The sequence below is a fragment of the Pinus tabuliformis genome, chromosome 6 (assembly GCF_031772625.1).
Source record: "Pinus tabuliformis cultivar Carrire ecotype Pingquan chromosome 6, CPIR1, whole genome shotgun sequence".
Lineage (NCBI taxonomy): Eukaryota > Viridiplantae > Streptophyta > Pinopsida > Pinales > Pinaceae > Pinus > Pinus tabuliformis.
The window spans coordinates 1754948654-1754964695 of NC_142292.1; the positions used below are offsets into that span (position 1 = coordinate 1754948654).

Here is a 16042-nt window from a genome sequence, read left to right on the forward strand (position 1 = left end):
GCCTCCGGATCCAGCCGCCCCCGGGTTCCCTTTTGCTGCTCCGTCAAAATTAAGTTTGATGAAGTCTTGCTGAGGGAGCACGAAAATGTTTGGAGAATCGCTGGGTGGAGATTTCTGTTTCCAAGAGTTATTATTCAACATGCTGGGTTTTAGGCTTAATCCTGCCAGTATTCGACCTTCCTGAGGATTGGTTTCCCAATCCTCTGGGTACCAGTTCTCTGCAAGGATTGTTTCTCTGATATTCTAGACAATCATTCCCCATAATTCTACTATTGTTCTCTTTTCCCCTTTGAAAATTCTTTTGTTTCTCTCCTTCCACACCGCCCAAAGTAGGAATCCTAATGATATCTGCCAAGCGTGGTTCAAGATGGGATTCTGGTAAGGCTTCCTTCTCCATTTTTCCATTGTTAATTTCATCCTTGTTTGATCCTTGTCACTAAGGCCGAAAAGTTGCTCATGGTTTTGCCAAGTATTTCGTTATAGCTGCAGGCATTTGTTAGATGTTCCATTGATTTTGATTTTCCTTCACAAGTGCAACAAGCCGATGGTCCCTGCAGCCCCCTTATCTGTAATTGATCCCAAGTGAGTGCTCTACCATGTCGAGTTATCCACAGAAAGAAAGCAATTTTTGGCCATAATTTATCCTGCCAAATTCGATCCCATATGGGTGGCCCTTGCTGCTGCTGGTGTGTTGCTTGTAGGTGGTATCCTTCTTGTATGGTGAACATCCCTTTGATTTTGTACCCCCATATTATTATATCTGGGCCTTCCGATATTGCAATTTTCCAAGACTCCATCTCCTTCTCGTATGTTTCCCACTGAATGGATTCTAGAGCATCCGGCCAGTCTTGTTTCTGCTTCCATTTTCTCCAATGTTCTCCCGTGTCTAGGCTCCAAAAAAATTTTACTGTCTGATTTGCAGGGTTATTGGTGAATTGACATATTTCCCCTAGATCAGGTCTATTATGTAATTTTTCTCTCTACTGCCACGCCTCGTTCCAGAAATTGGCTTTGTCTCCTCCCCTTATTTCCTAGAAACTATGAGTTCTTATCAGTTCCCTATTTTCTGATGCCAAATTCCATATGGCCGATCCCTTGATGTTTTCTTGGACTCTCAGCCTTCCTTCGATCGATCATGGCATTCCATATTTTCTCCCCCATATTTCTTTCCATAGATTTGTTCCTCCCTGAATCCATCTCCACCATAGCTTGGCCCCCATGACCTGGTTTAGAATATAAGGGTCTCTGAGACCCAACCCTCCTGCTTTTAATGGCTTGTTGAGCCAATGCCAGGATAGCAAGGCCCAGTTATTTTTCTATTTTTGGCCCCTGCCATAGAAATTTCTTAAAGATGTCAATCATCCCTTGACACACCGTTTTGGGAACAACTTGACTAGATAATTGGTAGATCGGGATTGACTGAAGCACTACTTTCAACAATATTACTCGACTTGCCATATTCAGTGATCTAAAAGTCCAGTTTTGCATTCTCCCTTGGATTTTCGCCAATAGAGTCTTCCAGTTTGCCACTCTGATTTGGTGGAGACTTAGTGGGATCCCTAAGTATTTTGAAGGGAGATTGCCTATGCGGAAGCCCATAATTCTTGCTAGAAAGGCTTGGGATGGGGTTGTAGTATTGAAGAAAAAGATGTCCGACTTATCCTTATTGATCTCTGTCCCAGAGGCGCTCATGAAATCATTCAAGATTTCCATCAGGGCTCTGGCTTCCTTGAGGGTTGCTTGCCCAAACATCATTATGTCATCAACAAACTGTTGATGTGTTAACGGCAAATCATTGCCCCACATTTTGAGACCTGTAAATTGTTCGCCTTGCACTTTTTCTTTTACATATCTTCCTAATCCTTCAGCAGCCAGTATGAATAAGAATGGGGACATTGGATCGCCTTGTCTAAGCCCCCTTGTTGCATTGAAGGCCTCCGTAGGAGATCCATTGAGGAGGATTGAGAACACCAGGGTCGAGATCATCAACGATATCCAGCTTATCCATCTAGAATCAAAGCCAAACGCTTTTAGGATACCTTGTAGGTACTTCCAACTCAGGCAGTCATAAGCTTTCGATAAATCTAGTTTTATCATCATACCTTTAGCTTTTTTACTCTTCAGGGAGTGAATTGCCTCTTGAGCCGTAACAATTCCATCCACAATTTGCCTCCCTTTGACAAAGCCTGTCTGCTCTTGGGAGATTAATCCAGGCAAGATAGGTTTGAGGCGATTCACCATGATTGTGGCCATGATTTTATATATTACATTGTAGAGAGCTATTGGTCTGAATCCTTGCGGTTCTTCCGAGTGGTCGGTTTTGGGGATAAGAGCAAGGAAAGTGGAATTTAGTGCTGGGTGCATTCTTTTATTGCGTCGAGACTCCTCCATGATTTCCACAATATCTTCTCCCATGAACGACCATGTTGCCTGAAAGAACTCGGTTGTGAACCCGTCCAGGCCTGGAGCTTTGTTCTTCGCAAGGCCTTTGATAACGTCTTCCACCTCAGACTTAGTGATTTCCCTTAGTAGGGCCAGGTTCTGATCCTGACTCACTAATTGGGGGATATGCCGAGTTATTCTGGATATGTTCTCTGTCCTATCTATATTGGGTTATGTCAGCAAGTTTTGGAAGTGGTGGACTAGCAAGTTCTCCATTTCTTCCTTTTGAGTGAGACGATTTCCTTCCTGGTCCACTAGGGAGAAGATCCTGTTATGCTGACGGTGTTGAATCATCGCTTTGTGAAAAAATCTAGTATTCCTTTCCCCTTCCTTCAGCCACTAAATTCTTGATTTTTGTTTCCACAGGATCTCTTCCTGCTGCCTCCTTTCCTCCAAATTGTTTAGCAGTTGTCCTTCTGCCTCCACTAGGGTTTCAGTTCTTCCATCATTTATTATCTGTTGTTGCACCTTCCTCATCTTAGCCTGAAGCAATTCCTGATCCTGTTGTATGTTACCAAACTCTTCCTTGTTCCATTTTTTAATTTTATCTTTAAGTTCTTTGAGGCGGAGTTGGAAAGTATGCATTAGGTTTCTTCCTTCTTTCTCACTTGCTTTCCACCACTCCTTCAGTTTTCCAAGGAAGGTCGGGTCTCTTAACCAGAAAGCTTCAAACCTGAAGGGTCTCTTGATTTTCCCTTGTTTCATATCCACTTCTAGTCTAATCGGCCAATGATCCGAACCCAAGCAGGGTAGGATGGATGCCTCATAGTAAACATCTTTGCTGATTAGGTTTTCTGTTGCCAAAAATCTGTCAAGGCGAGACGTTATTTGCCTATTTCCTCCTCTTCTATTGTTCCACGTGTACCTTCCATTGATTGTTGGGATGTCCACCAGATGTAGCTCTTCTTGGATGTCCCTAAATTGTTCCATTTCGGGCTCCTCCCTTCTAATCCCTCCTTTTTTCTCCTCTAACGATGTTATCAGGTTGAAGTCACCTGCAATCAGCCAGAGCTTTTCGTCATGCATTTGGTTTAGGGTCCTTATATTTTTTAAGAAGTTTTCCTTTTCAATTGGAATGTGCGGGCCATAGACTGCTGAGAGCATGAACCATTCTTTAGTTCCTATGTTTCGGAACCGACCTGTGAGGATGCATTGCATCCCTATCCAATAATCTGCTTTTACTTCTGTTGGATTCCATATTATTGTTATCCCTCCTCCACTTCCTTTTGCATCCGTTGCTACTACCTCATACCTTGGTTTCATCTTCCTTAGAATCTCTTCTAGTTTTTCTCCTGTTATCTTAGTTTCTTGGAGAAGCATAATTTGTGGCTTTTCTTTTTTCAATCGCTCCATTAAGTATCTCTATTTTCCTCGGTTGTTTAGGCCTCTTATATTCCAAGATATTACTATCATTGGGAAACTTTGTTAAGTTGTTGGTATACCGCTAATAGCGGTACCACCCTGCCCGTGTTCACCAACATCTCTCCCATTATCTGTATCGATTCCTGTAAATTTCTCTTGCCTCTTTTCTTTCCTCCTTTTGCTTTGTTTTGGTACTCCTGGGGGTTTCCTGGTGCATACCCAGTTGCTTTGTGATCTCAACCTGTCCCTGTCCTTGTTTGGCTTTATATTGTTGAAAGGTCTCTTTGTACAGTTTCTTTTGGTCCTCTGGTATAAATATTTCGTCTAAGTGCCTCCATTCATTTAACAATTTCTTGAGGACTTCCTCTTCAATGCTTAGCTCCTCCCCCTTGCTTGGGTCGATTTCCATTGTAGTGGTTTCCATCCCTACCTGTTCATCTTTATCTATGAGATCTATTTGAGCTTTCCGCTTAGGTGTTGTTTTTGCTTGACTAGAACTACTTTCTTTTCCTTTTTCCTAGTAATCCATGGGTTGGGTTTCGTTTTCTGCTTCTTCTTCCACCTATAGATGTTGTTTTTGCTTGACTAGAACTACTTTCTTTTCCTTTTTCCTAGTAATCCATGGGTTGGGTTTCGTTTTCTGCTTCTTCTTCCACCTGTAGTACCTCATATATGTTTTTACTACTCGACTAAGTTTGGTTATATTTTTCTGGGTTGTGGAGTCCCTTTGGTGTCCTTCTCTTGTTCTTAACCTCTTGGAACCCCTCATTTCCTTCCTGTGGGGTTTTCAGTTGTTTTTCCTTTAGCTTCGGGCCTTCCTGGTTCAATGGGCATTCTTTAAATAAATGGCCATATTCATGGCACCTTCGGCATCTGAACGGAATATGCTCATAGTCTAGGGTCTGCTGCCATATGTCTTCATGGTATTCTAGCTCTACTGATTCAGGTATGGGTTATGTTATATTCATATACACGCAGATTCTTACATAGGATGTATATCGACCTCTTTTTGTGGTTTCAACTATTTTAACAAATTTTCCTATTGTGTTCCCAATTCCTTCTAATATTTCTGGATCCCAGAAGTCCATTGGGAGTCCAAAGAGTCTTACCCATATAGGGGCTGCCAGGAATTTCTCTTTATCTGGGTCATAACATTCCTCCCAATATTGCATGAACAGGCTTGCATTATAATGGAAATAGGGGCCATTTTCAAATATGCTTTCCTTATCTTGCAGGTTTGAGAAGATTACCGTAAAGAAGCCTCTGGCTCCTAGCTTGAGTTTGATATGGCCTTTGGGTTGCCATTTCTATTGTATCCACTTGATCAGGTCTTTCTCCGTCGGCCACACTCCTATGAACTTGCAAATCATCGCATGGTCCTTCATGAAGCTTTTATATCTTTCCATTTTGTTCATCGGGTTACAAATCTGGGTTTCTCTGTTGCACATGGCAGACACTGCCCCCTACTTCTAGCTTGCCATCGTGCCCCGAGGACTGGGCCATTTGTCGGATTAGTTGCTTCTTGGGCTTGCGGCTGAGTTTTGGTTTTTTGGCATGAGTCTCCCGCCGCAACATCCTGGTAGGAGGGGATCTCTTCCCTCCCCTCCCCCCCGTCTACGTCTGTCATCACGGGCTGTCTAACGACCCACTATCTGGCTAAACTACTGGAGATGTCAGGGAATGCAGGTTCCGACCTTAGGTTTTGGGCATGTCAATGGCACAAGGCTTCTAAGGTTGCAGAGCACTCAACTGTCTATGCAAGATCCTTTTTATATTTAGTTAAATTACAAAGAAAAATAGATTAAATTTGCTCATTTTTTTATAGTATTTTAATTATTTTTTAGAATTCTTTATAGCATTCAAAAATTATTGTTGATTTTTTGAATTAGTTAAAATCATGAAATATGTGGAGCAATATGTTCATAATATTTTAGGAATTGTTCATAATATTTAGAAATTGTTTAACATTTTATTCTAGGATAGAACTTTTGGTAATAGTTCTTATTTTAACATTATTAATTTTCTTTTTTATATTTATTTAAATTAAAACGAAAAATAGATATTTTATAATATATTAATTATTTTCTTTAAATTCTTTATAGCGTCATAGTTTTTCCTAAATTTAAATAAATAATATTTTTATATTATTATTAAATATATATACTATCAATATATTTACTATTTAACTATTTTTTAATATTTTTATATCATCATTTACTTAAAATGCAAATAACTTAATCAAATTGGAAAGAATTATATATAAATATTTCTCTTTTATAAGAATTATAAATATTTTGATATAAATTTTTAAATATTGATAAGACATTAGTTATCATTATTATGTTATTACATTTTAAACCATATTAGGCTAAATCCATCTTAACTCTACATCTATCAAGTGCCAAGGATAATCAAATTTTTCAAGGTACTAACCTCATTTTTTAGTGCAAAAGAGATTTGATCCCTCTAGTCCCTTGATAGATGTTAAGATAGATCTAGATTAGTTTAATTTCTATAAATAATATTCCCCTTTTAAATAAAATATATTCCACATTAATACCATAAATCAATATATTATTTTTATTTTAACATAAAATTATTTTTATTTATTTTTATTTTTATTTTCAAAAAAAACACAATAACTTACTATTTATGAAATATAATCAAAATTACCTACATAATCAAGTTCTAAATACCCCAATATAACTTCTTAAAATCAAATAGGCATAAAACTAATGGACTTTCTAACACTTTTTCTAGACATTTGATGCCACACCAAAATGATAAATTAAAATTAGTTTTATTTTATTAATATCATGAATTAATATTTTTACTTTTATTTTATTAGTTTAGCTAGTAACATTCCCTCCGCCTTTTTAAATGAGTAAATTTTAATAAAATCAATGATGCAATTGCCTTTTAAATGAAAAATATTATTCGTAGAGTTTAATATAATTTTTAAATGAAAAATATTACTCGTAGAGTTTAATATAATTTTTGAATGAAAAATATAATTTTTAATATAATAATAATAAGCATGATATGTTCACTGACACAATGCACGCGACATGCATGACATAGCGGCTGGGGATGGTTTTAGCTCCCTCCAGCCGCGATCGAACCCTGCGGCGGTTGGTTGTGGACCCCCGGATTTGGTATCTGCGGGCTTCGGTCTACGATTTGTAACGGCTATGCCTTAAATATTCTGTGTTGGTTATCTGCTGGCTTCGGTCTATGATTTGTAACGGCTATGCCGTATATTCTGAATTCTGCTGGCTTCAGCGATATGTTGTAAATATCTGCTGGCGTAGGCCATATGTTGATTTTCCCTCTGAAAAAATGTTCACTGACACATTTTCATTAAAAGATGATTTGTCTTTTGATTTTGTGGCAAACTTAAAATTATAAATAATTTTATAAATATTACACAGGTAAAATGAAAAATCTAGAAAGTTTTAGAATATATACGAAACACATTATCCCAACAAAAAACAATATCGCAGACATACCCCAGCCACACAACACACCCGGTTCTAGAGATTTCTGTAGCTGTCCACCGCAAGGGGTTAACAACGAACCCCCATGACGGAATGGATTGGGATCACCAGTTCCTAAAGAATGGCAATCGCGACCTTTGACACATGGATGGATTCTCTTTTAAGTAGAACAATCCGTTACTCAGAAAATTGGCAACGAAGCTGGATAAACTTCACCGTATAAATCTGCTCTCAGTTTGCATAAGATTTCAGTTTTAATCGCATTCTATTTTATTGTTGGAAAGCCCCTGTATAAATGGCGGCCATCTTGTATTCGGGTTGCATTCGGGTTGCATTTTGTTCTATTCACACCCTTTTTCTGGTTACCTTCTTCACAGGATTTTTTATTGGTAGGATGCATATAATACTGGTTTTGGTTCTGGATTTATTGGTATGAGGATTGGCATGTTCATCTCCAAATTCTATGCCACATCAACATTGTGAACCTCTTCCAGAAAGAGTTGACATCTCTCAAGTTAGATCTGATAGTTAGCATCGAAACTGCCACCACACTGTTCCACCTTCTCACATCAATAATAAGGCTTCTGAAATGAATAGGTTGCTTTACAACTTGAAGCTATTCAATGAATAGAACCTGAAATGGTGATTTAGTTCACATTACCAAGATTTGATGTTATTTTTAGACATCAGACCATCAAAATGATCACCAGTTACATTTCAGACATAGAGGAGCATGTAAACTTGGTTATTTCGTTGACATGGCCCAAACTCAGGTGCTGCCCCAAGGCTCAATGACTGAAAACCCTTCGCAAGGCTGTAGAAGTTTGTGATAGATGCAGAAGAAGAGAGCATGTCTCTTTTTCCCATTCCTGTGGTTGGCAAGGGTGGATCAGGCAAAACTCTGCTTCTAATCAGACTCTTCGACAACCAAAAGTTGCCTCTGCTTCTAATCAGACTCTTCGACAACCAAAAGGTGTAGGACCACCGAAACATGTTTGAATCAAAGATTCTAGAGAAACAAGTTTACCCTGTTCTTAGATGATGTATGGGGAGAAGGTGCCAAATTGATGGAGGAATTGGGTCTACTCCAACTTCAAAGTTATTGTGACCTCAGGTCTCACATAACACTGTTGGTTGAATCAAAGATTCTAGAGAAACAAGTTTGCCCTGTCCTTAGATGATGTGTTCTTAGATGATGTAGGGGGAGAAGGTGCCAAGTTTGACCTGTTCTTAGATGATGTATGATGTATGGGGAGAAGGTGCCAAATTGATGGAGGAATTCGGTCTACTCCAACTTCAAAGTTATTGTGACTTCAGGTATCACATAACACTGTTAGTTGTGAGGTTCCCACAATAATAATGGGGCATATGATGAAATATTAGAATTGACAGTTGTAATCTGCTATTCAAATTTCTGCATATTGTGAGACTTAGCAATTTGCTTCAAGTTGCTTGATATTGTGAGGCTTAGTGGTCAACAATAATACTGGGCGATATGATAATAATGGGGATATGATGAAATATTAGAGTAATAATGGGGATATGATGAAATATTAGAATTCACAGTTTGAATTTGCTATTTAAATTTCATTGTTAATTGTTGTGGTTCAGCGGCCGGTTCACAGTGATAATGAGGATATTATGAAATACTCGGCGATATGATAATAATGGGGATATGATGAAATATTAGAATTCACAGTTTGAATTTGCTATTTAAATTTCATTGTTAATTGTGTGGTTCAGCGGCCGGTTCACAGTGATAATGAGGATATGATGAAATATTAGAATACGTAGTTGTAATTTGCTATTCAAGTTTCTTCACGTTATGGAATATAAAAAGGTTCACGGTTCTAATTTACTATTCATTTATTTATTCATAAATGGAATATATAGGTGAGAAAATGACCAAGCTTTTTTGTCTGACAAGTATGGAGGCTATTGCATGCAGGGAGAGTCTTTGGGAGTTTAAATTTGTTCAAGAGGCAATGGATGTAATCCTACATTTAACAGAAGTTCCATGGAGATTTATTGGGAGTATGATCTCATGAAGTTCTAGATTCGAATTTTGATATCCCCCGCCATGGATGTTTTGAACAGCTAGGATGTAAACCTGCATTTAACAGAAGTTCCAAGGATTGACATCCTCTGCCATTGCTGAAAAGTGTGGGATGTTTGGAACAGCTAGCATACCCGAGGTTAAGAGATTTTTGCCATGGCTGCTTGGGAGCGGGAGCAGAAACGGAAGCGGGAAGGGAAGTGAGAGCAGAAATCGAAGCGGGAAGGGAAGTGAGAGCGGAAGCGGGAAGTGAGAGCGGAGACTGGAACGACCTTCGTTCCAAAAGCTGCCAGCTTTTGCCGGGTTGGGAGCGATTTTGGGAGCGAATTTTATATAATATATATTTTTATATATTTCGATACATATATGTCAATAAAAACATGTAGAATATATGTCAATAAAACAGGGTAGAATAAAGCATGTAGAATGATGAATCAGAAATAAAAAAATATATAAAACATGGAATAAACCATATAACATCATTCATCTACTTTATCAATCACAAGTCTTCAAATTAAAGTTCTCATTTATATAGCATGTAAGGGTGCACAAAACCAAAATAGCATAGAGTGCAATCCATCTCTGATCCGAAAATACATCAACAAATAGGTTCTAGCAGGCCTATAGCATCCAAAAAAATCATGCTACAACAAATGCGTACATATCATCAAAATCATTGCCTATCTTGGGACCTTTGTCATTAATATCACCCTCTAAGCATTAACATAAGATTAAAAAACGTAGCATGTCAAGTCAAGATTTCGTTTTAGTGATGGGTACATTTTTAGTAGAGCCATGATAGAGGAGTTCGACAACCAATGTCACTAACATCAAGTTACATAGAGGGACTAGTGCTCTTGATTAATACGAGTTCCATACCCTAGTATATGACAAAAACCAATGGAAACATTGCAATACCCAAATCTTGAAAAATTGACAAGTCTGTTAGATTTTGAGTGAGATTTAAAATTCTACTTTCTCCATATCAAAACCAATGAGGTCGAAACCACTCTAAAACATCCAGAGTCATCCGGAGTCATTTCATGGTAATGTTAAAAATTTAAGTAAAATGATGAAAAATCTACTTTTACTTTAACAATTTAACATTACCATGAATTACATGTCAATACGAGGGCCATAAGCTTGAATATTAAGCTGCCCCGCTCAAAAATTCTTGTTTCTCTGAAAAAAAAAATTGCATTGAGAATGTCATTGCGATTTTTTTTGCAAAAGATAGCAGGGAACAAAAAAAAATTGTGGGAGCGTGCTTCTGGGATGCTCCTGCTCAGAGCACGCTTCAGGATGGGGGGTGCACGCTCTCCCTTACAAAGCTGGTAAGCCTTCAAATCCTAGATATTAATAAATCTCACCCAACATAATTACCCTACGGGTTTCCTAAATTGAGATAAATTGAGATCCCTCATGTATCATGACTTTAACTTTTGTGAAGATTTAGGTAGAATACCTAAATCTGCTCCAATATTTGCAGTACATTAAGGGTGAAGCTCGGCCCATAATAAGTGGGTGATTTTATATTATTACACCTATATAGTTTGGCTCCATATTTTTCCAATTAATATATGTTACTTTGATTAGCCCATTGAGGTCACATGGAATTGTCTTCTACTCTGCTTGATATTCACAATAAAATGGTTCGAATCACATTTTGGTGCTCAAACTCTCCCGTGGGATTGTTTGTACCAAGTTTTGATGTTTGTTGTTGCTGAAGAGTTTCTCTTTATGATTGCTTAAAATTTGGAATTCAATTTAAACTTTCTTCTAATTCGTTTTCTTAAATTTTGGTGTCCAATTAAAACTTTCTTCTAATTCATTTTCACCAGTATTTGAACCCTAATTTTATTGGTAATTGCAAGACTTGTCCCTCTTTATGAATGTTTAGATTTTTTATTCATCTAAAGTTTCATATTATTCATTTTCACCAATATTTGAACACTAGTATTGATAAACACTAATCATTTTCACCAATATTTGAACACTAGTATTGATAAACACTATTCATTTTCACCGATATTTGAACACTAGTATGTACCATTATGTAGTTATCTTTAGGTAAGAGGGTATTCCCTCGATTATCATTGCAGGCCTATCGGTGATACAAGTTTTATTTTGATGCAGCGGTTTGCAAATAAGTTCATAGTGACATTCTACAGGCCAAAGTGATACGATGTCTATTTTGATGCAGGGATTTGCAAATAAGTTCATACTCCATAGAGACATTCTACAGTCCCAAGTGTCTTTATAGACTAAAGGAAAGACTTTAATTCCGTAAACATCCATGTATGATGGCCATTTTATAAGAAAATTTTCCAGGACTGCTTTTTATTTTTATTTGTTTTTTTAATCTTTTGAAATTAAATTTTGTGGAAAATCAGTTCCCAGTATATATTGACTTCTATCTTTTCAAAAATCTATAGATGAAAAACCATATGGATCAACTTGTCACAGAGGTTGTAAATAAGTTCTTTTTTTAATACAACCGATTTCTGTAAAACTGTAGGGCCATAATATATCTTTACGAGCTTTACGTTTTCTAAGTCTCTGTTATTTTATAAATGAGGGGTATGCATTTTTGACAGAAAGACAATTAAAAACAACTCTCATAAAACATAAGGTCTTTAATATAATATGTCTTTATCAAATGGCAACCATTTTAGATATCTGACTATAAACTCTAAATTCTAAATCCTCCTTTTTTCATTTCCAGTTTCAAAAGGCTCTTCACATGCATGACTGTTAAAAAATGGAAAGACAAATTAGAATGAAACTTACACATTAAAACTAGCAGTTCACAGGCGAGCAAGCTACACCTGGAGACTGCCCAAGCAGTACCACTCTCTTTCATTAATCATTAAATCAGAAATATATAAGTTTACATTCAATTTAGAGAGATCAAAACTATCTCCTAGAAAATAGAAACTAACTCTAATCTAAGGCACACACACAACCGTGAAACAAACTGTCTCCATTGTTTTCACTTGCACACCTATCATCTCCTTAAACAATTCAAATTTAATCTTCCCAAGAGGCTTGGTGAAGATATCAGCTGCATTTTCGCAGGTGTTACAATATTCAATAAAAAATTATTTGGACTGAACTTTTTCTCTAACAAAATGAAATTGAGTACCAATATGTTTTGTGTTTTCATGAAAAACAAGATGATTTGCCATCTTGATTGAACTTTGGTTGTCACATTTAATTACTGTAGCATCCTTTTGTTCTTCTCCTGCATCATGAAGAAGTCTTCTCAACCAAATTGCTTCACAAGTGGCTGCACATACAGCTTGATACTCTGCTTCTGCTGATGATAAAGATACAATACTCTGCTTTTTACTGCTCCAAGAAATGACCCCAGACCCAATATTAAAAGCATACCCAGTTATAGATCTTCTATCATCTAGATCTCCAGCCCAATCTGAATCTGAATAGCCTGTCAGTTTAACATCAAAAGAATCAGTATATTTAATGCCAAAATTTATGGTTCCTTGAAGATACCTTAGGACACCTTTTGCTGCCACCCAATGATTTTCAAGAGGTTTTGTCATGAACTGACTCAACACACTGACTGAATATGCTAAGTCAGGTCTGGTTGTAGTCAAATAAATCAAACTTCCAACCAGTTGTCTGTACAATGTAGCATCCACCTCTTTAGAACCATCATCACTTTGAAATTTAACATTCTGTTGTATAGGTACTGAAGCAGCTTTACACTGATCCATTTTGAATTTCTTCAACAATTCCCTGACATACTTTCCTTGAGTAACAAAAGTCTGGCTAGAATCCCTCCAGACTTCAAGACCCAAACAATAATGCAGTTCTCCAAGGTCTTTCATTTCAAATACCTGTGACATCTGCACTTTAATTTCTTCAACCAATTCATCAGAATTTCCAGTAACAATTAAATCATCAACATATAAGGAAATCAACACAATCTTCCCCTTTGAATCAAATCTGGTATACAAATTTGGATCATTTTTACTTCTCTTATAACCATGTTGTAAGAAGAAAGAGTCTATTTTCTCATACCAAGATCTGGGAGCCTATTTCAATCCATACAATGCCTTCTTTAATTTACAAACCAAGTGTTCTTGCCCCTTTTTAATGAACCCTTCAGGTTGTGTTAAATATACCTCTTCCTTCAACTCTCCATTTAGAAAAGCAGATTTCACATCTAGTTGGTGTAAGCTCCAATGGTACTTTGTAGCTAGAGCTATTAACATCCTAATAGTATTTAACTTAGCTACAAGAGCAAAAGTCTCCTCATAATCAATTCCTTCTTTTTGTGAGTACCCTTTGGCCACCAACCTAGCTTTATACTTGTCTACACTACCATCTGCTTTGAACTTAGGTTTATATAGCCATTTACAACCTATGGGCTCTTTTCCTTTTGGCAGTTCAACTAATTCCCAGGTTTATTTTTAATTATGGACTCATACTTTTCTTTCATAGCTGACCTCCATTCATCATACCACTTTGCTTCATTATAATTCATGGGCTCAACAACATTTAAAATACTAGTCATAAGAGCATAATCTTTGTACCTTACAAGTAAGTGAGTCTGCCTACCTGATCTCCTTGGTAGTGAACTTGCCTCAATTATGTCTTGTGTGATTTCTTGCTCTCCTCTGAGTGGAGTTCGACTACTAAATGTATCCACATCACTAGGTTCCTCTTTTTGTTGTTGCTGCTGCTGTAAATGACTGTCTTTGGCTTCATCATTGATGTCATCAATCAGTAAAGGCATGTGCCATTCATCATAACTTTTGTCCTTATTCCCTTCATCAACCTGTTCATGGAAGGTAACATCTCTACTCGCAAATACCTTGTGAATAGATGGATTAAACATCTTATATGCTTTGAAATAGAATAATACCCTACAAATATGCACTTTATAGCTTTAGCATCCAATTTCTTCCCATCCTCCTTAGGAATATGTGCAAAAGCTTTAGAACCAAATACTCTTAAGTGATGGACTGCAGGTTTAAAACCATATAAAGCCTCAAATGGAGTCTTGAGATCAAGACACCTAGTTGGACTTCTGTTCTTTAAGTAAACTGCAGTACTAATAACTTCTGCCCAAAAGCCATTGGACAGGTTCTTACATTTCATCATGTTGCGTGCACACTCCACCAGAGTTATGTTCTCTCTTTGCAACCCCATTTTGTTGTGGAGTGTGGGGTACTGTAAATTGTTGTGCTATCCCATGATCTCTGCAATATTTGATGAAGTTTCCAAGCCTGTATTCTCCCCCTTGATCTGAGCGGAGAATTTTAATGACTTTCCCTGAACTTTTCAACCATATTTCTAAATTCTTTAAAATACTTGAAAGCATCACTTTTCCTTCTAAGAAAGTATACCCAGGTATATCTTGTGTAGTCATCAATAAATAGCAAAAAATAATAAGCTCCACCTAAGGACCTTGTCTGCATGGGTCCACATATATCAGTATGCACAAGTTTGAGTATATCTTTCTTTCTCCTATTTAAGCTAGAGGGAAATTCATCTCTGTGCATTTTTCGAAGTGCACATCCTTCACATTCAATATGTTCATTCTTTAAAATAGGAAGTCCATCAACCATACCTTGTTTCTGTAGCAGCAATAAGTCATGAAGGTTGATGTGACCAAACCTTTGATGCCAAAGATTCTCTGTTGTCATAGTCGTTGAAGTTAAAGCTTGATGTGGCACACTTGTAACATTCAACTTATATAGGCCTCCAACTCATACTCCTAATGCAACCGGCTTCTGATGATCCAACAAATCCTTTATAACACAGTAAGTTTTGAAAAATTCTACCTTTAAATTTTGATCTACAATCATGGAGACAGAGATCAAATTCTTTTTAATACCAGGTACATACATGACATTTTGGATGTGCCTGATATTACCATTAGGCAATATCACAGGAATATCTCCATACCCTTTAATCTGATATGCTCTGTCATCTCCAAGGTAGATGTTAGCACCGTTGTTGGTCTCCTTAAAATTTTCATACCAGTGTTTATTACCTATCATATGAGTGGAAGTTCCAGAATCCATAAACCAAGTTTCAGCCTCCAACGTCAGCCACATATAATTTGAGATCATGATTCTGATCTTAACCAGCAAAATGTCGTGTATGCCTCTTGTGTCTATGTCTAGTTTCATCAATCTTCTTTTTATAACAATCTCTAGCAATATGACCAGTTCTGCCACAATAAAAACACTTAATTCCTGAATCATTTCTAGCAGATGACATAACTTGAAATGGCTTTTTCTGAGATGGACCACCGCTTTTCTGTCCTCTTGGTTTCCCTTTGAAGAACTTTTTCTTCGCCACCAATGCCAAATCTACATTCTGAGGCTTCAGGTTCATACGTCTTTCTTCTTCCTGCATCAAAATCCATGTCAACTCTTCAAAGGTGGGATCTTTCTCCCTCGCCAAAAGCCCTATAATGAACATTTGATAATTCTTTGTCATACCATTTAAGGTAATTGTGACGAGGTCAATGTTGGACACTTTCTCCCCTGTGCCACCCAACTTGTTTCTCAGTTCTTTGAACCGTGAGATGAATGCAAAAACGGATTCATTCTCCTCCATTCTGATGGAGAGAATCTTACTCTTCAAAAACAATAGACGATTTGTATTTTTTGTTTCATACAAATCCTTGAGTGTCACTCAAATGTCA

The 16042-nt window shown here is 37.2% G+C and overlaps 1 protein-coding gene across 1 annotated transcript; it reads right to left on the reverse strand.

Annotated features, from left to right (window-relative positions):
• Positions 1-2781: 2781 nt before the first annotated feature.
• LOC149265947 (uncharacterized) lies at positions 2782-3795 on the reverse strand. The gene has a single exon (XM_089406592.1). It carries the CDS (start codon positions 3793-3795, stop codon positions 2782-2784), a length of 1014 nt encoding a protein of 337 aa, XP_089262718.1.
• Positions 3796-16042: the final 12247 nt, after the last annotated feature.